At 51.5% G+C, this 23,045-nt stretch overlaps 9 protein-coding genes across 9 annotated transcripts; 4 read left to right on the forward strand and 5 right to left on the reverse strand.

Annotated features, from left to right (window-relative positions):
- Positions 1-2,296: 2,296 nt before the first annotated feature.
- Positions 2,297-2,677, reverse strand: LOC133215536 (claw keratin-like). Its single transcript, XM_061359609.1, has one exon. It carries the CDS (start codon positions 2,675-2,677, stop codon positions 2,297-2,299), a length of 381 nt encoding a protein of 126 aa, XP_061215593.1.
- Positions 2,678-4,531: 1,854 nt separating this feature from the next.
- On the forward strand, positions 4,532-4,903 carry LOC133215537 (claw keratin-like). Its single transcript, XM_061359611.1, has one exon. The coding sequence runs from the start codon at positions 4,532-4,534 to the stop codon at positions 4,901-4,903; it is 372 nt and encodes a 123-aa protein (XP_061215595.1).
- Positions 4,904-7,020: 2,117 nt separating this feature from the next.
- On the reverse strand, positions 7,021-7,446 carry LOC133215538 (claw keratin-like). The gene has a single exon (XM_061359612.1). It carries the CDS (start codon positions 7,444-7,446, stop codon positions 7,066-7,068), a length of 381 nt encoding a protein of 126 aa, XP_061215596.1. The 3' UTR covers positions 7,021-7,065.
- A 1,826-nt stretch (positions 7,447-9,272) lies between these two features.
- Positions 9,273-9,644, forward strand: LOC133215539 (claw keratin-like). The gene has a single exon (XM_061359613.1). The coding sequence runs from the start codon at positions 9,273-9,275 to the stop codon at positions 9,642-9,644; it is 372 nt and encodes a 123-aa protein (XP_061215597.1).
- A 2,323-nt stretch (positions 9,645-11,967) lies between these two features.
- Positions 11,968-12,420, reverse strand: LOC133215499 (claw keratin-like). Its single transcript, XM_061359565.1, has one exon. The coding sequence runs from the start codon at positions 12,418-12,420 to the stop codon at positions 11,968-11,970; it is 453 nt and encodes a 150-aa protein (XP_061215549.1).
- Positions 12,421-14,281: 1,861 nt separating this feature from the next.
- LOC133215500 (claw keratin-like) lies at positions 14,282-14,698 on the forward strand. Its single transcript, XM_061359566.1, has one exon. The coding sequence runs from the start codon at positions 14,282-14,284 to the stop codon at positions 14,696-14,698; it is 417 nt and encodes a 138-aa protein (XP_061215550.1).
- A 2,321-nt stretch (positions 14,699-17,019) lies between these two features.
- LOC133215501 (claw keratin-like) lies at positions 17,020-17,472 on the reverse strand. Its single transcript, XM_061359567.1, has one exon. It carries the CDS (start codon positions 17,470-17,472, stop codon positions 17,020-17,022), a length of 453 nt encoding a protein of 150 aa, XP_061215551.1.
- A 1,861-nt stretch (positions 17,473-19,333) lies between these two features.
- On the forward strand, positions 19,334-19,768 carry LOC133215502 (claw keratin-like). The gene has a single exon (XM_061359568.1). The coding sequence runs from the start codon at positions 19,334-19,336 to the stop codon at positions 19,766-19,768; it is 435 nt and encodes a 144-aa protein (XP_061215552.1).
- A 2,341-nt stretch (positions 19,769-22,109) lies between these two features.
- LOC133215503 (claw keratin-like) lies at positions 22,110-22,553 on the reverse strand. Its single transcript, XM_061359570.1, has one exon. It carries the CDS (start codon positions 22,551-22,553, stop codon positions 22,110-22,112), a length of 444 nt encoding a protein of 147 aa, XP_061215554.1.
- Between the last annotated feature and the right edge of the window lie 492 nt (positions 22,554-23,045).

Genomic DNA, 23,045 nt, shown 5'->3' on the forward strand with positions numbered 1-23,045 from the left:
CCGATATCCCCAAAGAAAAGGAATATCATTGTATCGCATCACTATCTGTCATGACTCTTGTCAGGTTGATTTTCAAGAAGGCATTTGGGATCTGCCTGGCTTCTACCTGCTTTCCTTCAGGAATCACATCCTGCTATGTGAGGTTTATCCAGAGTAGGGACTATGCCCATCCCCATTGACCAAAGCTTTCCCCTCTTTGCCTTCTGTGTCTTCTCCCCTCCTTATGATCTTCCATTGTGTAGCCCAAGAAGTGTGAGGACTAGCAGTGATTTTACTGCCCACTCAAGCCATTCCCTTGGGCTGCCTGTATCCCCAGGCCTCCCGGGATTGGGACTCCAGTGGAACTACCTAAACAACAAAGGCACAGCTCAGAGTCACTTGGGAGGCCATGGGACAAAGAGGGAGAGTGTCACCAATGCCCAGCACCTCGCCAAATGCCTTGCCTCAAAACCCTATTTCACTGCAATGCTCTCAGGGCACACCATGTGAGCCAGAACCTGTTCTGTGTCCAAGAGCCACTGCAGGGGAGTCTGGCCAGACATAAGGATGGGCAGAGATGGAAACAGCCTGTGTCAGGAACAACAGATAATAGTCCAAAGTGAAACACACAAAGATAGAAAAGCACTGTTTTATGCTTTGGCTCCTTCCCAGAAGGTCCTGTTTTGGCTGCTCTCTGCAGAGTCCATCTTTGGTTCCTACCCGGAAAGGTCCACTTTAGAACTCCCTGGAGAAGTCCCGACCCTTGGAGACCTTTCTAGATATTGCTGGACATTTCTTCCAATGTAAGCTGGCTCCCTCCATCAGAATAAGTGCGCATTTTTGTTGGTATAAAAGCCAGAGCCTCATGCGATGTGGGGAGGCAGAACTTCATACCACCCAGGTCAAAGTTGCCTTTGCGGGGATGCCTGCTAAAGTTGAGCTGGCCACCTTGCACTGTGACGATGCTTCTTGAAGCTGGTTTCCTGATCGTCATTACGTGGTCCTTGGGGTTAGTAAGATAACTAAACATCAGAGATATCCTTTACTGTATCTGTTGTTACCTCTATATTTTCCCTGTATTCATCAGCTAGTTATGATTCTTTATTGTCTTGTGTTTCTCTCAACCCGGAATCCTCAAACTCCAGAACACAGCCTCAAGGAGAAGAAAGACACGCAAACTTCACTTCTGGCAGTGGAAAAATATCTGCTGTTGCCATAATGCTGCCATTTTCCCAAATCTTTGTGTTCACATTGCAAATGAGGGATTATTTCTGAGCTGTCCAGCAGTGACCAAAGAGCTGCCATTCTGTGCTTCCTGGTGGCTCTGGCTGGAACTGCTTCTGTGCAGAAACAGTGTTCAGTGCCAAGATAACCAGATCAGAAGTTACCCAGGGAAGGGAGAGACCTTGAAAGAGTCAGCAGTGCAAACTCCCATTCAGAGTTTTATGCTGCATGTGACTTGGATACCCATGGAAACCATGGCTCTGAGAGGAAACTTGTGAAGATTTGGCTGTGAAGATTTCACTTTCCATTGGCCCACAGCTCTAGCTCAGCAAGGGGACATGGCCAACATATGGTAGAAGCATGGATTTAAATTCCATTTCCCTTGACCTCCAAATGTGACCAATAAGAAGCCAACAAAAGGAGGCAATTGCAGCATGCTGGTTTTGGAGAGGATCTGGGAGAGCTTCTGCAAGAAGATATGGTGCTTTCATATCATCCAAGTGGGCTTTGAAATTCATTCTGTTTATTGCGGGAGGGAGACCAAAGGAAGCTCACTGGGATGCACGCTACAAGACTGATATGGAACAGTCATCATTAGTTAGAATACAGTGAACAAGCTGCCTAAATGATCAAAGGGCAGAACCATGGGTCATTCAGGCAGCCAAGACCAAGAAGCCCAGAGGTTTAGGGCATGTGGGAAAGAAAAAGAAACGATCTGAAAAACCAAAGGATCAACACTGCGATACAACATAGCTTTAATTGAAGATTGAGGTGGGGAAGTAACTGGGGAAAAAGCAGGGCCTCAGCCAAGGCCATCCAACATGTCCAGGCCATGGGCAGAACTACACAGAGCATCAGACCTGCCACTGGAGCAGGCACCTGGTTTGAGTATCTGTTATCAGAGGAAAATGAGTCTTAAACAGATGCTCAAGCAGGAAATGAGGGAAAAGAATTGGGACAAAAGCTGTCAGGAGGCTTCCAAGCTTTGAAAACCATTAACGTTGAAGGGAAGATCTTCCACTCAGCAGCATCATATTGGGATGTGTCAGAAGCCAGGAGATCCCTGTTGTCTGAAGATGGACCTAGGTGGGGCTCAGCAACTCCCACACCAACCACCGAAGGACCTGAGGCCTCGGCCCCAGCCTCCATATCCACAGCCCCCAAAGCCTCCGTAGCCACCAAGGCCTCCATAGCCCCCATAACCCCCAAAGCCTCCATAGCCACCAAATCCTCCATAGCCTCCATAACTGCCACCAGAGCCCCCAGCAATGGCAGGGACTCCTGCTGAGCCCACAGCGCTTTGCTGCGGGAAGGAGCTGAGGATGGGTCCGGGGAAGGTGACCACCGTGGCTGGGGGCTGGATCACCACCGTGGAGCTCTGGCACTGACGCACACAGGGCTCGTTGGTGGTGTCAGCCACGGGGCACGGGGCGGCCACCCCACAGGAAGGGGCACACAGGCTGGAGCAGGACATCTTTCAGGCAGTCACTGAGTCCTGGAAAATGCACCAGGGATTAGGCAAGGGTGAGGGCAAGAAACTCTGTCAAGGGAGGCAGGGAGAGATCTGCAAGAGGCTTTCAAGAGCTGCACTTACCTATTTGAACTGAAGAGTCAAGTGCAGGATTCTGGATAGAGACTGTGAAGCCTTCAGCTCTTTTATACAAGTCCCAGGCTGCCTGGGGCATCGGCCAGGGGGAGTGGTTAGAATCCCCAAGGACCCATGGAAGGCAGTGGATAAATTTCATGACACAACTAATAAGACTTGAAAATTTTGGCCTTGTATTGGGTCAGTGGTATGTGAATGTGCTCTGTAGTGCATATGGGAGGTTGAGTATAGCATGACACATTCCATGATAGACAAGTTCTTGTTGTAGCTGACCTTGCAGCACCAATAAACACGGATCTGTCATTAATCCCCTCTTTGCCTATCCACCGCTGAGTGAGGCAGCAGTGTCCAGCGTGCCTGTGCCTGTAGGCAGCGTGGCCACGCGAACCTTGGCTCACTGTGGGTGCTCATCAGCGTCTCCTGTATCAGCCCTTAATGTCCAGCTGAGGAACTGAGTCCCTCCAGAGAGGACTTGACGCAGATGACACTCACAGACAATGTGGCCAAGGAACCTGGGGGAGTCCTGGTTCCCTTGTTGCCCTCCTGCCCCTCTGTGCATGTCTCCTTCTCACCCATGACCCTGCTGTCAGATATCAGTGCTCCCCTAACACATCAGTATTGAGCTCCCAGCCTGTGGTTCTCCCCACACACAGCCAGTGCAGCTCCTACCCTTAGCATGGTCCTTGGTCGGTAAGGCCCAGTCACACCCTGATAAGCAAGGTCATGGAGATGGCCCACGTTTAGGAATGGTTCTGAACTGCTGCCCCAAAAGGGGACTGGAATGTCTTGAGCCTTTAGAATGTGAAATGTGCTCTCCCTTTTCTTAACCTCCCTGTACCTCTGTTTACCACCATGTGAAAGAGAGGTAATACCAGGTGTGCTGGCTGTGCCCTGGATTGTAAAGCACTTCTGCAAGGTGCCCAAAGCTCCAGCACATGAGCAAAGTGAGAGGATTAGGGATCGATCAGGGTTTATTGGTTTTGTGAGGTCAGCTACAGCATCACCTTGTCTTTCATGTCATGGTGTGCCAAGATGCGTTCCTCCCATTCTGGATTTGCTCTCCAGGACACGTTTGCTTTCCACTCTCCCCAGTGAGGATGGATTTACTTTGTTTCATGAGGCTTCACAGCTTGATTTCATCATTATCTGGGGCTTCTGTCGCTGATGCTGGCCACTGCCCCAGGCAATGTGGGACATATATAAAAGAGCTGCGTGGTTCGTAGCTCTCTATGCAGCTTCTTCCTCTTGAGTCTCCTGATCATTCAGGTAAGTCCCAGACTTATGTCCTTCTTTCCTTCATCAGCTGTGTATCTTTGTTGACATCTCTTTGCTGTCTTCTCCAAACCTTTTTATAGGAATAGGTAGGATTTGATAGTAATCTTTTAGAGACAGGGAAATGTCTGAATTTTGACCTTTAGGTCAGATCTATGAGTATACCGATGTCCTCAAGTCTGTTGTGAGGTCGTTGATGTCTTATCTGCGTTTGATGTGGGGACTTTTTTTCTATGTGGCAGTCAGGCTGAGGAATCATGGAGGAGACCAAGGGGTTTACAGCAGCATGCCAACTGTGGGATGGGATTTTTCTCTGGCTGCCTGAGATGATCAGAGCATGTCCTGAGGCAGAGGTTCCAAGCAGAAGAGAGTGATGAGGGATTTGTTGTCAGGCCATGTAGTGCACCCTAACTCTGTCTTGTCCTGCAGCTTGACCTCCCGGACAGAAGAATGTCCTGCTCCAGCCTGTGCGTCCCTTCCTGTGGGGTGGCCGCCCCATGCCCGCTGGCTGACACCACCAACGAGCCCTGCGTGCGTCAGTGCCAGAGCTCCTCGGTGGTGATCCAGCCCCCAGCCACGGTGGTCACCTTCCCCGGACCCATCCTCAGCTCCTTCCCACAGCACAGCGCTGTGGGCTCAGCGGGAGTCCCTGCCATTGCTGGGGGCTATGGTGGGAGTTTTGGTGGCTATGGTGGACTTGGTGGATACGGGGGCTATGGAGGCTATGGAGGCCTTGGTGGCTACGGTGGCTTTGGGGGCTGCGGATATGGTGGCTGGGGCAGAGGCCTCCTGTCCTTTGGTGCCAGCTGTGGGAGCTGCTAAACCCCACCTGGGTCCAGCCTCAGACAATAGAGATCTCCAGAAAAGCCTGTGGCATATGCCAACGTGATGATGCCCAAAGGAAGAACATCTCTTTCATCGCTGCTGGGATCTAGAGGTTGGATGCCTCTTGCCTGTTGGAGCCCAGCTCTGCCTTCCTCCTGCTCTGCTTGAGCATCCCTGCAAGACTTGTTACCCCCTTATGACAGAGACCCACACTAAGTTCCTGCTCCTGCAGCATGGTTGATGCCCTTTGGAGCACTGCCCACTGCCAGCAGTGCTGGACTGACCTTGATTGGGGCTCTGCTCTTGTCGCTACTCCTTAACCCCTGAAACCACAATAAAAGCTGTGTTGCATCGCAGTGCTGACCTCTGGTTTTATTTGATTCTTCCTCCATACACAATATCCCATGTGGCATTGCGGTTTCCCATGAGTGTCCTGGACAGTTCCCACCCATGACCTTTTGAAGGAGACCTTTGGGTGGTGTCTGGCTTCCTCCTGCTTCCCCTCAGAAATCACCTCTTGCTATGGGAGGGTCGACCAGAGCAGGGACCATGGCCATGTTCACGGACCACAGTTGTGAGAATCCAGGTCAGAAGAAGAGTGTCAGCAATTGCCAGCACCTCCCCAAAAGCCTTGCCTCCATTGCCTCCACATTCCTGCAACCTGGCACCATGTTCACTTGCAGTGTTTCCTCCATCTTCCAATGCTCCTCGGAGCACTTCTGGCCCCACCTGCCCCTCACTGCTCCTCCAGAATGTCTTCCCAGCCTTGTCACCCACCTCACACTGCAGGCTCAGAAGTTGCCCGGAACAACAGGAGGGCTTCCTACACCCAGTGCTCCAAAAAAGGCTTTTCTGGCCTTTTCCTGCTCTTCCTCACACACCAGCTCACAATGTAGCCTGTGCTGTCAAATGTGTCCAAAAGCACCCAGTTATGGCAGCAGAGATGGGATCACCCAAAACCCCTTCCACCAAGGTACCCTCAGGAGGCACACAGGGGACACCACATGAGCCACCACATAGAAGGTGTCTGAGAGAAAGTGCAGGTAAACCCAGGCAGATACGGGACAGAGGACATATCTTTACCTGGGCTCCCCAGCAATGACCAGCATGTTGCCAAATTGCCTTTCCTGATGGCCTTGGCTGGAACTGTCTGTGTACAAGACCAAAGTACAGTGCTGGGATCCCACTGTGATAAATAACCTGGGGAATGGGGGGATCTCGGCAGTGTTGGCATTGCAACCTCCCTCTCAAAAAGCTTTATGCTTCTTTTGGCTTGCATACCCATAGAAAATCCTGGCTCAGAGAGGACATTTGGGAAGACTTGGCTATGTCTATCACGCTCCTTCAGAGTAGTACCCATATCTGGCTGAGCACAGGGACATGTCCACCATGTGGCAGCAGCACTGTAGCAGCAGAGTTTTTCTCTCCATTTCCCTGGACCACCCAATGTGACCAATACAAAGCTGACAAAGAGAGCCAACGGCAGCATGCCGGTTTTGCAGAGGACTTGGAAGAGCGTCCATGAGACAGCTATGGTGCTTTCGAATCCTCCAAGAGGCCACTGGATACGTATTTCATTTATTGCTAAAGGGGACCAGAGGAAGCCCACAACGACATCCTGTACAAGACCCAGTTTTCACAGTCATCATTATTCGAATCATACTGAGCACTGAATCCAGCCACCCAAATGCCCCAAAGGCACTACTGTGGGTTATTCAAGTAGACCAGCCTAAGAAGCCCAGATGTTTGGGGCAAGTGAGAAAGAAGAAGAAAGGATCTGAAAAACCAAAGGATCGACACTGCGATACAACATAGCTTTTATTGAAGATGGAGGTGGGGAATGAAATGGGAGAAACGCAGCAAAACAGCCGAGGCCATCCAAGGTCTCCAGTCCATGGGCGGAACTATGAAGAGCATCAGTCCTGCCACTGGAGCAGGAACCTGGTGCAGGTTTCTTTTATAAGTGGGCAACGTGTGTGGAAAGGGTGCTCAAGCAGAGGAGAAGGGAGGCAAAGTAGGGCTCCAAGAGGCAAGAGGCATGCAACCTGTTGATGCTAGGAGTACTGAAGGCATGTTCTTCCTTCGGTCATCATCGTGTTGGGATGTGCCAGAGCCTTTCCTGGAGCTCTCTGTCATCTGTGGCTGGACCCGGGTGGGGCTCAGCAACTCCCACACCAACCACCGAAGGACCTGAGGCCTCGGCCCCAGCCTCCATATCCACAGCCCCCAAAGCCTCCATAGCCACCAAGGCCTCCATAGCCCCCATAACCCCCAAAGCCTCCATAGCCACCAAATCCTCCATGGCCTCCATAACTGCCACCAGAGCCCCCAGCAATGGCAGGGACTCCCACTGAGCCCACAACGCTGTGCTGCGGGAAGGAGCTGAGGATGGGTCCGGGGAAGGTGACCACCGTGGCTGGGGGCTGGATCACCACCGAGGAGCTCTGGCACTGACGCACACAGGGCTCGTTGGCGGTGTCAGCCAGCGGGCATGGGGCGACCACCCCACAGGAAGGGGCACACAGGCTGGAGCAGGACATCTTTCAGGCAGGCACGGAGTCCTGGAAAATGCACCAGGGATTAGGCAAGGGTGAGGGCAAGGAACTCTGCAGGGAGAGATCTGCAAGAGGCTTTCAAGAGCTTCACTTAGCTATTTGAGCTGAAGAGTCAAGCGCAAGGATTTGGAGAGAGACTGTGGAGCCTTCAGCTCTTTTATACAAGTCCCTGACTGCCTGGGGCAGCAGCCAGGGGGTGTGAGCAGAATCCACAAACAGTCCTGGAACCCAGTGGATAATGTTATGACACACATAATTAGATAAGTACCTCTAGCCCCCATTAATTGGGGTCAATGTTATGCAACCGCCCCTGGAGTGCATATGGGTGATGGGATGTGGCGCAGCACGTTCCATTATAGGCAAGGTTCTGTTGTAGCTGACCTTGCATCGCTCATAAACACAGGTCTGTCATTAATCCCCCACTTTGCCTTCCCATTGCTGAGAGATTCAGCAGTGCCCAGAATGCCTGTGCCTGTCGGTCTTGTGACCACGTGCACCCTGTCTCATTGTGGGTCCTCACACGTTTCTCCTGTAGCAGACCCCAATGTCCAGTTAAGGAACTAAGTCTCTCCAGAGAGGGCTCGAGGAGATCCGCGCTCACAGTCACGTGGCCAAGTAAGCAGGGGGAGTACTTTTTACTTCCCTTCCCTCCGGCGCCTCTTTGCATTTCTCCTTCTCACTCATGACCCTGCTGCTGGATTTCATTCCTTCCCTAACAAGAATATGTTGAGCTCCCAGCATTTAGGTCTCCTCCCTGACACATCTAATGCAGCTCCTACTCTTTGCATCTTAGCTGCTAAGACACAGTTGCAACCTGATAAACACGGTCGTGGAGATGGCCCATGTTTAGGGATGTTTTTGAACTGTTACCCCAAAAGGTAACAGTTGGGCCTTTGGAAGTCATTCTAAGCATGTGGAATGACTTCTCTATTTTCCCAAGCTCCCCGTGCTTCTGTTTACCATCTTGTAAAAGAGAGTTAATGCCACAGGTGATGGATGTGCCCAGGATTGCAAAGCACTTCTGCAAGGTGCCCAAGACTCCAGCACATGAGCGAATTAGGAGCCTATTGGGGTTTATTGGTTTTGTGAGGTCAGCTATAGCATCGCCTTGTCTTTCATGTCATGGTGTGTCATGGTCTGTTCCACCCATTCCCTGTTTGCTCTCCAGAGCAGGTTTGCATGCTTTCGTCCCCAATGAGGATGCGTACTTCGTTTCATGAGGCTTCAGCACTTGACTTCATTATTAGCTGAGGCTTCTCTCCCTGATGCTGGCCACTGCCCCAGGCAGTGTGGGACATGTATAAAAGTGCTGTGGGCATCACAGCTCCCTATTCAGCTTTTCCACTTGACTGCTGATCACTGTGGTAAGTCCTAGACTTATGTTCTTCTTCTTCTGTGTGTCCTTGTCACCATCTCTTTGCTGTCTTGTCCACCAGCTTTCAAATGAACAGATAGGATGCAATGGCGCTCTTTTAGAGACAGGAAAGAACTTGAATTTTAGTATTCCATGTGAGATCTATAAGCATACGAATGCACTCAGGTCCCTTGTGAGGTCATTGATACCTTATCTGTGTTTGATGTTGGGTCTTTTTCCCAAAGCATAGTAAGGCTCATAGAGGATGGAGGAGTTCAAGGGGTTTAAGAACCATATAAACTGTGGAACAGGTTATGCTCTGTCTGCTTGAGATGATCCAGGGAATGTCCGGGAGCAGACGTTACAAGTAGAATAGAGTGAGGAGGGATTTTTCATCAGGCCATGTACTGCACCGTAACTCTGTCTTCTCCTGCAGCTCAACCTTCAGAAGACAAGAATGTCCTGCTCCAGCCTTTGCATCCCTTCCTGTGGGGTGGCCACCCCGTGCCCCCTGGCTGACACCACCAACGAGCCCTGCGTGCGTCAGTGCCAGAGCTCCACTGTGGTGATCCAGCCCCCGGCTTCGGTGGTCACCTTTCCTGGACCCATCCTCAGCTCCTTCCCGCAGCACAGCGTTGTGGGCTCAGCGGGAGTCCCTGCTGTTGCCGGGGGCTCTGGTGGCAGTTATGGAGGCTATGGAGGATTTGGAGGCTATGGAGGCTTTGGTGGCTACGGGGGCTTTGGTGGCTATGGAGGCTTTGGGGGCTGTGGATATGGAGGCTGGGGCCGAGGTCTCAGGTCCTTTCGTGGTTGGTGTGGGAGCTGCTAAATCCCACGTGGGTCTGGCCTCAGACAATAGAGATCTCCAGAAAAGCCTATGGCATATGCCAACGTGATGATGCCCAAAGGAAGAACGTTCCTTTCACAATTTCTGGGATCTAGAGGTTGGATGCCTCTTGCTTTTTGAAGCCCAGCTCTGCCTTCCTCTTGCTCTGCTTGAGCAACCTTTCAAGACTTATTTCCGCCTGATGACAGAGACCCACACTAAGTTCCTGCTCCTGCAGCATGCTTGATGCCCTTTGGAGCTCTGCCCACTGCCAGCAGTGCTGGACTGACCTTGCTCAGGGCTGTGCTGTTGTCCCAACTGCTTTCCCCCTGAAACTGCAATAAAAGCTGTGTTGCATCACATTGCTGACCCTTGGTTTTATTTGATTCTTCCTCCATACACAATATCCCATGTGGCATTACAGTTTCCCATGAGTATCCTAGACAGTTCACACCCATGACCTTTTGAAGGAGACCTTTGGGTAGTGTCTGGCTTCCTCCTGCTTTCCCTCAGAAACCACCTATTGCTACAAGAGGGTCGCCAGAGCAGGGACCACGGCCACATGCTAATCTTTCTTTCCCTCCCAGGCTTCCGCTGTCCATAAGCTCCTGCACTGTGCAGCTCAAAAAGAACTGTTGGGACCAGCAGTGAATTTTCGGCCCACTCTGGCCATTCCCATGAGCGGCCTGCAGCTCCCGCTCTCATGGGACTAGCATAACAATGAATCCGTCTCAAAGGTAAAGGTCAAGGTCACTTGTGAGAATACAGGTCAAAAGAAGAGTGTCACCAATTTATCCTCCCCAAATGCCTTGCCTCCATTGTCTCCACATTCCTTCAGTCTGTCACTATGCTCACCCACAGTGTTTCTTCAACTTAAAATGATCCTTGGAGCACTTTTGGCTCCATCTGCCCCTCACTGCTGCTTCAAAAGCTCTTCCTGTCCACTTCCTGAGTCACCCACCATCAGTCTCCAGTCCCGCTTATGCCCAGGAAGAACAGTTCGGCTTCCTACAGACATTGCTCCAAAAAAGACTTTTCTGTCCTTTTCCTGCTCTTCCTCACGCACCAGCTCAGAATGTAGCCCAAGATGCCAAATGGCTCCAAAAGCACTCAGATATGGCAGCAAAGATGCGATCACCCAAACTCCTTTCCACCACAATGCCTTCAGCAGACACACAGGGAACACCACCTGAGCCATCACATAGAAGGTGTCTGAGAGAATGTGCAGGTAAACCCGGGCAGATACAGGACAGAGGACATGTCTTCACCTGGGCTCACAAGCAATGACCAACATGCTGTAAATTTCCCCTTCCTGATGGCTTTGTCAGGAACTGTCTGTGTACGAGATCAAAGTACAGTGCTGGGATCACACGATAGGAAGTTACCTGGGGAAGGGAGGGATCTCTGCAGTGTTGGCATTGCAACCTCCCTCTCAAAAAGCTTTATGCTTCATGTGACTTGGATACAGAGGGAAAATCCTGGCTCAGAAAAGACATTTGGGAAGACTTCTTCGTGCCTTTGTGAGTAGCACCCATATCTGGCTGGGAGCGGGCTATTACCAGCATGTGACTGCAACATTCTGCTTGCATGTTTTTTCTCTATATTTAACTCGACCTTCCAATGTGACCAATATGGAAGCCAACAATGGGAGGCAATTGCATTATGTTCATTTTTCAGAGCATTTGGAAAAGGTTCCACATGACACCTGAGGTGCTTTCACATCTTCCAAGAGAGCTCTGGGAATGTATTGTGTTTATTGCTGGAGGAAGACCAAAGGATGCTTGCTGTGACATCCTCCACAGAACCCAGATGAGACAGTCAGCATCATTCACATCACACTGAGAAGGCCACACAAGTGCTCCAAAATCACTACTGTGGATTCCTCAAGAAGCCCAGTGCAAGAAGGCCAGAGGTTTAGGGCAAGAGAGAAAGAAAAAGAACGGATCAGGAAAAACAAACGTTCTATATTGTGATACAACACAGCTTTTATTGAAGTTTGAAACAGGGAGAAAATTGGAAGAAGTGGATTATGCTAACCAAGGCAATGCAACCACTGCAGGCAGTGGGCAGAACTACAAAGAGCATCAGCCCTGCCACTGGAGCAGGCACCTGGTGGGGATTTCTGATTTCAGAGATCAGTGCCTCTGAAAACAATGCTTAAGCAGGGGAGGAGGAAGGCAGAGTTGGCCTCCAACAGGCAAAAGGTGTCAAAGCTCTGAATGCCAGAAGTGCAGAACAGATCTTCTTTTTTGGGTATCATCATGATGGGATGTGCCAGAGGCTTTCCTGGAGCTCTCTGTCATTAGAGGCGGGTCCCAGGTGTGGCTTACCAGCTTCCACACCAACCACCGAAGGACCTGAGACCACGGCCCCAGCCTCCATATCCACAGCCCCCAAAGCCTCCGTAGCCTCCAAGGCCTCCATAGCCTCCACAGCTACCATAGCCTCCATAGCCCCCGTAGAAACCAAGGCCTCCATAGCCCCCATAGCCACCAAGGCCTCCGTAGCCACCGTAGCTCCCGTACCCTCCAAATCCACCATAGCCTCCATAACTGCCACCGTAGCCCCCAGCAATGGCAGGGACTCCCGCTGAGCCCACAGCGCTGTGCTGCGGGAAGGAGCTGAGGATGGGTCCGGGGAAGGTGACCACCGAAGCTGGGGGCTGGATCACCACCGAGGAGCTCTGGCACTGACGCACACAGGGCTCGTTGGTGGTGTCAGCCAGCGGGCACGGGGCAGCCACCCCACAGGAGGGGATGCACAGGCTTGAGCAGGACATCTTTCAGGCAGGTGCAGAGTCCTGGAAAATGCACCAGGGATTAGGCAAGGGTGAGGGCAAGAAACTCTGTCAAGGGAGGCAGGGAGAGATCTGCAAGAGGCTCCAAGAGCTGCACTTACCTGTTTGATCAGGAGAGTCAAGAACAGGAATCTGGATAGAGGCTGTGAATCCCTCATCTCTTTTATACATGTCCCAGACTGCCTGGGGCATCAGCCAAGGGGTGTGGGCCGAATCCCCAAATACTCATGGAAGCCAGTGGATAAACTTCATGGCACACATAATTAGACAAGTAACTCTTGTCCCTCTTTACTGGGGTCAGTGGTATGCGAAGGTGCCCTGGAATGCGTATGGGTGAAGGAATATGGCATGACACGGTCCATGATAGACAAGATGCTGTTGTAGCTGACGTTGCAGCACCAATAAACACAAGACTGTCATTAGTCCTCCACTTTGCCTGTCCACTTCTGATGGAGCCTGTGGTGCCCAGCATGCCCATGACTGTGGGGAGCATGGCGATGTGCACCCTCGTTCTCTGTGCGTGCTCAGAAGCATCTCCTGTATTAGCACTTACTGTTTAGTTGAGGGAATTGGGTCCCTGCAAAGAGGGCTCGAGGATGTCCACAGTCAGGGACACGTGGCCAAGGAAGCTGGGGGAGTCATGGTTCTCTTCTTGTCCTCCTGTGCCTCTGTGCATGTATCCTTCACACCCATGACCCTGCTGCTGGATCTCACTGCTCGCCTAACACGTAAATGTTGAGCTCCCAGCATATGAGTCTTCTGCCACAAATCAAATGCAGCTTCTACTCATTTCATGTTTCTTGGTCGATAAGGACCAGTGACGCCCTGAAAAGCAAGGTCATAGAGACATCTGAGGGTTAGAGATGTACTGTACAGTTGCCCCAAAAGTGTACTGGAATGTCTTGGTCCTTCAGATGTCATTCCAAGCATGTGGAAAGGCTTCTCTCTTTGCCCAAGATCCCCGTGCCTCTGTTTACCACCTTGTAAAAGAGAGGTAATGACAGGCGTGACGGCTGTGCTCAGGATTGCAAAGCACTTCTGCAAGGTGCCCAAGACTACAGCACATGAGCAAAGTGGGAGGATAAGGGCCCGATCGGGGTTTATTGGTGCCATGAGGTAACCTAGTCTTTATGTCATGGCGTGTCGTGATCTGTCCCTCCCATTCCCTGTTTGCTCTCCAAGGCACGTTTGCTTGCTATAATCCCCAATGAGGGTGCATACTTTGTTTCATGAGGCTTCACACTTGATTTGCTCTTTAGCTTGGGCTTCTGTCGCTGACGCTGGCCACTGCCCCAGGCAGTGTGGGACATGTATAAAAGTGCTGAAGGCTTCACAGCTCCCTACCCAGCTTCTTCCTCTTGACTCTCCTGATCATTCAGGTAAGTCCCACACATGTCCTTCTTTCCTTCTTCAGCTATGTATCTTTGTCAACATTTCTTTGCTGTCTTGTCCATAACCTTTCATAAGAATAGATAGGATGGGATGGTGCTCTTTCAGAGACAGGGAAATGTCTGAACTTTAATCTGTAGATCAGATCTATGAATCTACCAATGCACTCAAGTCCCTTGTGATGCCATTGGTTTCTTATCTGTGTTTGATGTGGGGTCTTTTTTCCTATGTCAGTCACGGGCATTCAGGATCATAGAGCACGGAGGAGTGGCAAGGGGTTTACAGCAGCATGTCAACTGTAGCTCAGGTTTCTGCTCTGCCTGCGTAACGCAATACAGGGAATGTCCTGGAGCATTGATTGAAAACACAAGAGAGTGAGGAGGGATTTGGTATTCGGTCGTGTACAGCACCATAATTCTGTGTTCTTGTGCAGCTTGACCTCTCAAAGAGAAGAATGTCGTGCTCCAGCCTGTGCGTCCCTTCCGCTGGGGTGGCCGCCCCATGCCCTCTGGCTGACACCACCAATGAGCCCTGTGTGCGTCAGTGCCAGAGCTCCACGGTGGTGATCCAGCCCCCGGCTTCGGTGGTCACCTTCCCCGGACCCATCCTCAGCTCCTTCCCTCAGCACAGCGCTGTGGGCTCAGCTGGAGTCCCTGCTATTGCCGGGGGTTTTGGTGGCAGTTATGGAGGCCATGGTGGCTACGGAGGCCTTGGTGGCTATGGAGGCCTTGGTGGCTATTGGGGCTATGGAGGCTATGGTAGCTGTGGAGGCTACGGAGGCTTTGGTGGCTACAGAGGCTTTGGTGGCTGTGGATATGGAGGCTGGAGCCGTGGTCTCAGGTCCTTCGGTGGTTGGTGTGGCAGCTGGTAAGCCCCACCTGGGAGCAGCCTCAGACAACAAAGAGCTCCAGGAAAGCCTATGGCACATCCCAACTTGACGATACCCTAAAGAAGAACGCCCTTTCAGCACTGCTGGGATCCAGAGCTTGGACACATCTTGCTTGTTGGAGCCCAGCTCTGCCTTCCTCCTGCTCTGCTTGAGCATTCTTTCAGGACCTGTTACCGCCTGATGACAGAGACCCACACTAAGTTCCTGCTCCTGCAGCATGCTTGATGCCCTTTGGAGCTCTGCCCACTGCCAGCAGTGCTGGACTGACCTTGCTCAGGGCTGTGCTCTTGTCCCAACTGCTTTCCCCCTTAAACTGCAATAAAAGCTGTGTTGCATCACATTGCTGACCTTTGGTTTTATTTGATTCTTCCTCCATACACAATATCCCATGTGGCAATATGGTTTCCCATGATATCCTCTAGACAGTTCCCACCCATGACCATTTGAAGGATACCTTTGGGTAGTGTCTGGTTTCCTCCTGCTTTCCCTCTGAAACCACGTGTTGCTACATGAGGGCTGACAAGAACAGGGACCATGCTCATGTTCATGGACCACAGCTAAACTTTCTTTCCCTCCCAGGCTTCTGCCATCCTTAAGCTCCTGCACTGTGCAGCTCTAAAAGATCTGTTGGGACCAGCAGTGAATTTTCTGCCCACTCTGGCCATTTCCGTGAGCGGCCTGCAGCTCCAGCTCTCATGGGACTGGCATAACAATGAATCCATCTCAAAGGTAAAGGTCCAGGTCTGCGTCACTTGTGGGAATACAGGTCAAAAGAAGAGTGTCACCGGTTACCAGCCCTTCCCAAATCCCTTGCCTCCATTGTCTCCACATCCCTGCAACCTGGCACCATGTTCACCTACAGTGTTCCTTCATCTTCTAATATTCCTCGGAGCACTTTTGGCCCCATCTGCCCCTCACTGCTGCCCCAGCAGCTCTTCATGTCCATTTCCTGAGTCACCCACCATCAGTCTCCAGTCCCAGCTATGCCCAGGAACAACAGTACGGCTTCCTACAGACATTGCTCTGAAAAAGACTTTTCTTGCCTTTTCCTGCCTTTCCTCACACACCAGCTCACAATGCAGCACTCAGATATGGCAGCAAAGATGCGATCACCCAAACTCCTTTCCACCACAATGCCTTCAGCAGACACACAGGGAACACCACCTGAGCCATCACATAGAAGGTGTCTGAGAGAAAGTGCAGGTAAAACCAGGCAGATACGGGACAGAGGACATGTCTTTACCTGGGCTCCCCAGCAATGACCAGCATGTTGCCAAATTGCCTTTCCTGATGGCTTTCTCAGGAACTGTCTGTGTACGGGATCAAAGTACAGTGCTGGGATCACACGATAGGAAGTTACCTGGGGAAGGGAGGGATCTCTGCAGTGTTGGCATTGCAACCTCCCTCTCAAAAAGCTTTATGTTTCATGTGACTTGGATACAGAGGGGAAAATCCTGGCTCAGATAAGACATTTGGGGAGACTTTTGCGTGCCTTTCTGAGTAGTACCCATATCAGACTCAGAGCCGGATATTACCAGCATGTGCCGGCTACATTCTGCTTGCATGGTTTTTCTCTATATGTAACTGGACCACCCAATGTGACCAATATGGAAGCCAACAATGGGAGGCAATTGCATTATGTTCATTTTTCAGAGCATTTGGAAAAGGTTCCACATGACACCTGAGGTGCTTTCACATCTTCCAAGAGAGCTCTGGGAATGTATTGTGTTTATTGCTGGAGGAAGACCAAAGGATGCTTGCTGTGACATCCTCCACAGAACCCAGATGAGACAGTCAACATCATTCACATCACACTGAGAGGTCCACCCAAGTGCTCCAAAACCACTACTGTGGATTACTCAAGAAGCCCAGCGGAAAAAGACCAGAGGTTTAGGGCAAGAGAGAAAGAAAAAGAACGGATCAGGAAAAACAAACGTTCTATATTGCGATGCAGCACAGCTTTTATTGAAGTTTGAAACAGGGAGAAAATTGGAAGAAGTGGATTATGCCAACCAAGGCAATGCAACCACTGCAGGCAGTGGGCAGAACTACAAAGAGCATCAGCCCTGCCACTGGAGCAGGCACCTGGTGGGGGTTTCTGATTTCAGAGATCAATGCCTCTGAAAACAATGCTTAAGCAGGGGAGGAGGAAGGCAGAGTTGGCCTCCAACAGGCAAAAGGTGTCAAAGCTCTGAATGCCAGAAGTGCAGAAGAGATCTTCTTCTTTTGGGTATCATCATGATGGGATGTACCAGGGGTTTTCCTGGGGCTCTCTGTCATCAGAGGCGGGTCCCAGGTGTGGCTTACCAGCTTCCACACCAACCACCGAAGGACCTGAGACCACGGCCCCAGCCTCCATATCCACAGCCCCCAAAGCCTCCGTAGCCTCCAAGGCCTCCATAGCCTCCACAGCTACCATAGCCTCCATAGCCCCCGTAGAAACCAAGGCCTCCATAGCCCCCATAGCCACCAAGGCCTCCATAGCCACCGTAGCTCCCGTACCCTCCAAATCCACCATAGCCTCCATAACTGCCACCGTAGCCCCCAGCAATGGCAGGGACTCCCGCTGAGCCCACAGCGCTGTGCTGCGGGAAGGAGCTGAGGATGGGTCCGGGGAAGGTGACCACCGAAGCTGGGGGCTGGATCACCACCGTGGAGCTCTGGCACTGACGCACACAGGGCTCGTTGGTGGTGTCAGCCAGGGGGCACGGGGCGGCCACCCCACAGGAAGGGACGCACAGGCTGGAGCAGGACATCTTTCAGGCAGGTGCAGAGTCCTGGAAAATGCACCAGGGATTAGGCAAGGGTGAGGGCAAGAAACTCTGTCAAGGGAGGCAGGGAGAGATCTGCAAGAGGCTCCAAGAGCTGCACTTACCCGTTTGATCAGGAGAGTCAAGAACAGGAATCTGGATAGAGGCTGTGAATCCCTCATCTCTTTTATACATGTCCCAGACTGCCTGGGGCATCAGCCAAGGGGTGTGGGCAGAATCCGCAAATACTCATGGAAGCCAGTGGATAAACTTCATGGCACACATAATTAGACAAGTAACTCTTGTCCCTCTTTACTGGGGTCAGTGGTATGCGAAGGTGCCCTGGAATGCGTATGGGTGAAGGAATACTGCATGACACATTCCATGATAGACAAGATGCTGTTGTAGCTGACGTTGCAGCACCAATAAACACAAGACTGTCATTAGTCCCCCACTTTGCCTGACAACTTCTGATGTAGCCTGTGGTGCCCAGCATGCCCATGCTTGTGGGGAGTATGGCCATGTGCACCCTCGCTCTCTGTGCGTGCTCAGAATCATCTCCTGTATTAGCCCTTAATGTTCACTTGAGGGAATTGGGTCCCTGCAGAGAGGCCTTGAGGATGTCCACAGTCAGGGACACGTGGCCAAGGAAGCTGGGGGAGTCATGGTTCTCTTCTTGTCCTCCTGTGCCTCTGTGCATGTATCCTTCACACCCATGACCCTGCTGCTGGATCTCACTGCTCGCCTAACACGTAAATGTTGAGCTCCCAGCATATGAGTCTTCCGACACAAATCAAATGCAGCTTCTACTCGTTTCATGTTTCTTGTTCGGTAAGGACCAGTGACGCCCTGAAAAGCAAGGTCATAGAGACATCTGAGGGTTAGAGATGTTCTGTACTGATGCCCCAAGAGGGTACTGGAACGCCTTGGTCCTTCAGAAGTCGTTCCAAGCATGTGGAAAGACTTCTCTCTTTGCCCAAGATCCCCGTGCCTCTGTTTACCACCTTGTAAAAGAGAGGTAATGACAGGCGTGACGGCTGTGCTCAGGATTGCAAAGCACTTCTGCAAGGTGCCCAAGACTACAGCACATGAGCAAAGTGGGAGGATAAGGGCCCGATCGGGGTTTATTGGTGCCATGAGGTAACCTAGTCTTTATGTCATGGCGTGTCGTGATCTGTCCCTCCCATTCCCTGTTTGCTCTCCAAGGCACGTTTGCTTGCTATAATCCCCAATGAGGGTGCATACTTTGTTTCATGAGGCTTCACACTTGATTTGCTCTTTAGCTTGGGCTTCTGTCGCTGACGCTGGCCACTGCCCCAGGCAGTGTGGGACATGTATAAAAGTGCTGAAGGCTTCACAGCTCCCTATCCAGCTTCTTCCTCTTGACTCTCCTGATCATTCAGGTAAGTCCCACACATGTCCTTCTTTCCTTCTTCAGCTATGTATCTTTGTCAACATTTCTTTGCTGTCTTGTCCATAACCTTTCATAAGAATAGATAGGATGGGATGGTGCTCTTTCAGAGACAGGGAAATGTCTGAACTTTAATCTGTAGATCAGATCTATGAATCTACCAATGCACTCAAGTCCCTTGTGATGCCATTGGTTTCTTATCTGTGTTTGATGTGGGGTCTTTTTTCCTATGTCAGTCATGGGCATTCAGGCTCATAGAGCACGGAGGAGTGGCAAGGGGTTTACAGCAGCATGTCAACTGTAGCTCAGGTTTCTGCTCTGCCTGCGTAACGCGATACAGGGAATGTCCTGGAGCATTGATTGAAAACACAAGAGAGTGAGGAGGGATTTGGTATTTGGTCGTGTACAGCACCATAATTCTGTGTTCTTGTGCAGCTTGACCTCTCAAAGAGAAGAATGTCCTGCTCCAGCCTGTGCGTCCCTTCCGCTGGGGTGGCCGCCCCGTGCCCTCTGGCTGACACCACCAATGAGCCCTGTGTGCGTCAGTGCCAGAGCTCCACGGTGGTGATCCAGCCCCCAGCTTCGGTGGTCACCTTCCCTGGACCCATCCTCAGCTCCTTCCCACAGCACAGCGTTGTGGGCTCAGCGGGAGTCCCTGCCGTTGCCGGGGGTTATGGTGGCAGTTATGGAGGCTATGGTGGATTCGGAGCCTACGGTGGCTACGGAGGCCTTGGTGGCTATGGAGGCCTTGGTGGCTATTGGGGCTATGGAGGCTATGGTAGCTGTGGAGGCTACGGAGGCCTTGGTGGCTACGGAGGCTTTGGTGGCTGTGGATATGGAGGCTGGGGCCGTGGTCTCAGGTCCTTCGGTGGTTGGTGTGGCAGCTGGTAAGCCCCACCTGGGAGCAGCCTCAGACAACAAAGAGCTCCAGGAAAGCCTATGGCACATCCCAACTTGACGATACCCTAAAGAAGAAAGCCCTTTCAGCACTGCTGGGATCCAGAGCTTGGACACATCTTGCTTGTTGGAGCCCAGCTCTGCCTTCCTCCTGCTCTGCTTGAGCAATCTTTCAAGACTTGTTACCGTCTGCTGACACAGAACCGCACTAGGTTCCTGCTCCTGCAGCATGCTTGATGCCCTTTGGAGCTCTGCCCACTGCCAGCAGTGCTGGACTGACCTTGCTCAGGGCTGTGCTCTTGTCCCAACTGCTTTCCCCCTTAAACTGCAATAAAAGCTGTGTTGCATCACATTGCTGACCTTTGGTTTTATTTGATTCTTCCTCCATACACAATATCCCATGTGGCAATATGGTTTCCCATGATATCCCCTAGACAGTTCCCACCCATGACCTTTTGAAGGATACCTTTGGGTGGTGTCTGACTACCTCCTCCTTTCCCTCAGAAACCACATGTTGCTACATGAGGGCTGACGAGAACAGGGACCATGCTCATGTTCATGGACCACAGCTAATCTTTCTTTCCCTCCCAGGCTTCTGCCATCCTTAAGCTCCTGCACTGTGCAGCTCAAAACGAACTGTTGGGACCAGCAGTGAATTTTCTGCCCACTCTGGCCATTTCCGTGAGCGGCCTGCAGCTCCAGCTCTCATGGGACTGGCATAACAATGAATCCATCTCAAAGATAGTCCACATCAGTATCACTTGTGGGAATACAGGTCAAAAGAAGAGTGTCACCGATTACCAGCCCTTCCCAAATCCCTTGCCTCCATTGTCTCCACATCCCTGCAACCTGGCACCATGTTCACTTACAGTGTTTCTTCATCTTCTAATATTCCTCGGAGCACTTTTGGCCCCATCTGCCCCTCACTGCTGCCCCAGCAGCTCTTCATGTCCATTTCCTGAGTCACCCACCATCAGTCTCCAGTCCCAGCTATGCCCAGGAACAAGAGGATGATTTCCTACACCCAGTGCTCCAGAAAAGACTTTTCTGGCCTTTTCCTGCCCTTCCTCACACACCAGCTCACAATGCAGCCTGTGCTGTCTAATATGTCCAATAGCACTCAGATATGGCAGCAGAGATGCGATCACCTATAGTCCCTTCCACCACAATGCCCTCAGCAGACACACAGGGAACACCACCTGAGCCATCACATAGAAGGTGTCTGAGAGAATGTGCAGGTAAACCCGGGCAGATACGGGACAGAGGACACGTCTTCACCTGGGCTCACAAGCAATGACCAACATGTGTCAATTTCCCCTTCCTGATGGCTTTGGCAGGAACTGTCTGTGTACGGGATCAAAGTACAGTGCTGGGTTCACGCGATAGGAAGTTACCTGGGGAAGGGAGGGATCTCTGCAGTGTTGGCATTGCAACCTCCCTCTCAAAAAGCTTTATGCTTCATGTGACTTGGATACAGAGGGGAAAATCCTGGCTCAGATAAGACACTTGGGGAGACTTTTGCGTGCCTTTCTGAGTAGTACCCATATCTGACTCGGAGCGGGATATTACCAGCATGTGACAGCAACATTCTGCTTGCATGCTTTCTCTCTATATTTAACTGGACCACCCAATGTGACCAATATGGAAGCCAACAATGGGAGGCAATTGCATTATGTTCATTTTTCAGAGCATTTGGAAAAGGTTCCACATGACACCTGAGGTGCTTTCACATCTTCCAAGAGAGCTCTGGGAATGTATTGTGTTTATTGCTGGAGGAAGACCAAAGGACGCTCGCTGTGACATCCTCCACAGAACCCAGATGAGACAGTCAGCATCATTCACATCACACTGAGAGGTCCACCCAAGTGCTCCAAAACCACTACTGTGGATTCCTCAAGAAGCCCAGCGGAAGAAGGCCAGAGGTTTAGGGCAAGAGAGAAAGAAAAAGAACGGATCAGGAAAACCAAACGTTCTATATTGCAATACAACACAGCTTTTATTGAAGTTTGAAACAGGGAGAAAATTGGAAGAAGTGGATTATGCTAACCAAGGCAATGCAACCACTGCAGGCAGTGGGCAGAACTACAAAGAGCATCAGCCCTGCCATTGGAGCAGGCACCTGGTGGGGGTTTCTGATTTCAGAGGTCAATGCCTCTGAAAACAATGCTTAAGCAGGGGAGGAGGAAGGCAAGAGTTGGTCTCCAACAGGCAAAAGGTGTCAAAGCTCTGAATGCCAGAAGTGCAGAAGACATCTTCTTTTGGGTATCATCATGATGGGATGGGCCAGAGGCTTTTCTGGGGCTCTCTGTCATTAGAGGCGGGTTCCAGGTGTGGCTTACCAGCTTCCACACCAACCACCGAAGGACCTGAGACCACGGCCCCAGCCTCCATATCCACAGCCCCCAAAGCCTCCATAGCCTCCAAAGCCTCTGTATCCTCCAAAGCCTCCATAGCCTCCACAGCTACCATAGCCTCCATAGCCCCCGTAGAAACCAAGGCCTCCGTAGCCACTGTAGCCCCCATAGCCGCCAAATCCTCCATAGCCTCCAAAACTGCCACCGTAGCCCCCAGCAATGGCAGGGACTCCAGCTGAACCAACAACGCTGTGCTGCGGGAAGGAGCTGAGGATGGGTCCGGGGAAGGTGACCACCGAAGCTGGGGGCTGGATCACCACCGTGGAGCTCTGGCACTGACGCACACAGGGCTCATTGGTGGTGTCAGCCATGGGGCATGGGGCGGCCACCCCACAGGAAGGGGCACACAGGCTGGAGCAGGACATCTTTCAGGCAGGTGCAGAGTCCTGGAAAATTCACCAGGGATTAGGCAAGGGTGAGGGCAAGAAACTCTGTCAAGGGAGGCAGGGAGAGATCTGCAAGAGGCTCCAAGAGCTGCACTTACCCGTTTGATCAGGAGAGTCAAGAACAGGAATCTGGATAGAGGCTGTGAATCCCTCATCTCTTTTATACATGTCCCAGACTGCCTGGGGCATCAGCCAAGGGGTGTGGGCAGAATCCGCAAGTACTCGTGGAAGCCAGTGGATAAACTTCATGACACACATAATTAGACAAGTAACTCTTGTCCCTCTTTACTGGGGTCAGTGGAATGCGAAGGTGCCCCGGAGTGCGTATGGGTGAAGGAATACTGCATGACACATTCCATGATAGACAAGATGCTGTTGTAGCTGACGTTGCAGCACCAATAAACACAAGACTGTCATTAGTCCCCCACTTTGCCTGTCCACTTCTGATGGAGCCTGTAGTGCCCAGCATGC

This window comes from Neopsephotus bourkii, unplaced genomic scaffold, assembly GCF_033783945.1.
Source record: "Neopsephotus bourkii isolate Nb327-2 ecotype Australia unplaced genomic scaffold, CSIRO-AGI_Nbou_v1 NB_989, whole genome shotgun sequence".
NCBI classification, from domain to species: domain Eukaryota; kingdom Metazoa; phylum Chordata; class Aves; order Psittaciformes; family Psittacidae; genus Neopsephotus; species Neopsephotus bourkii.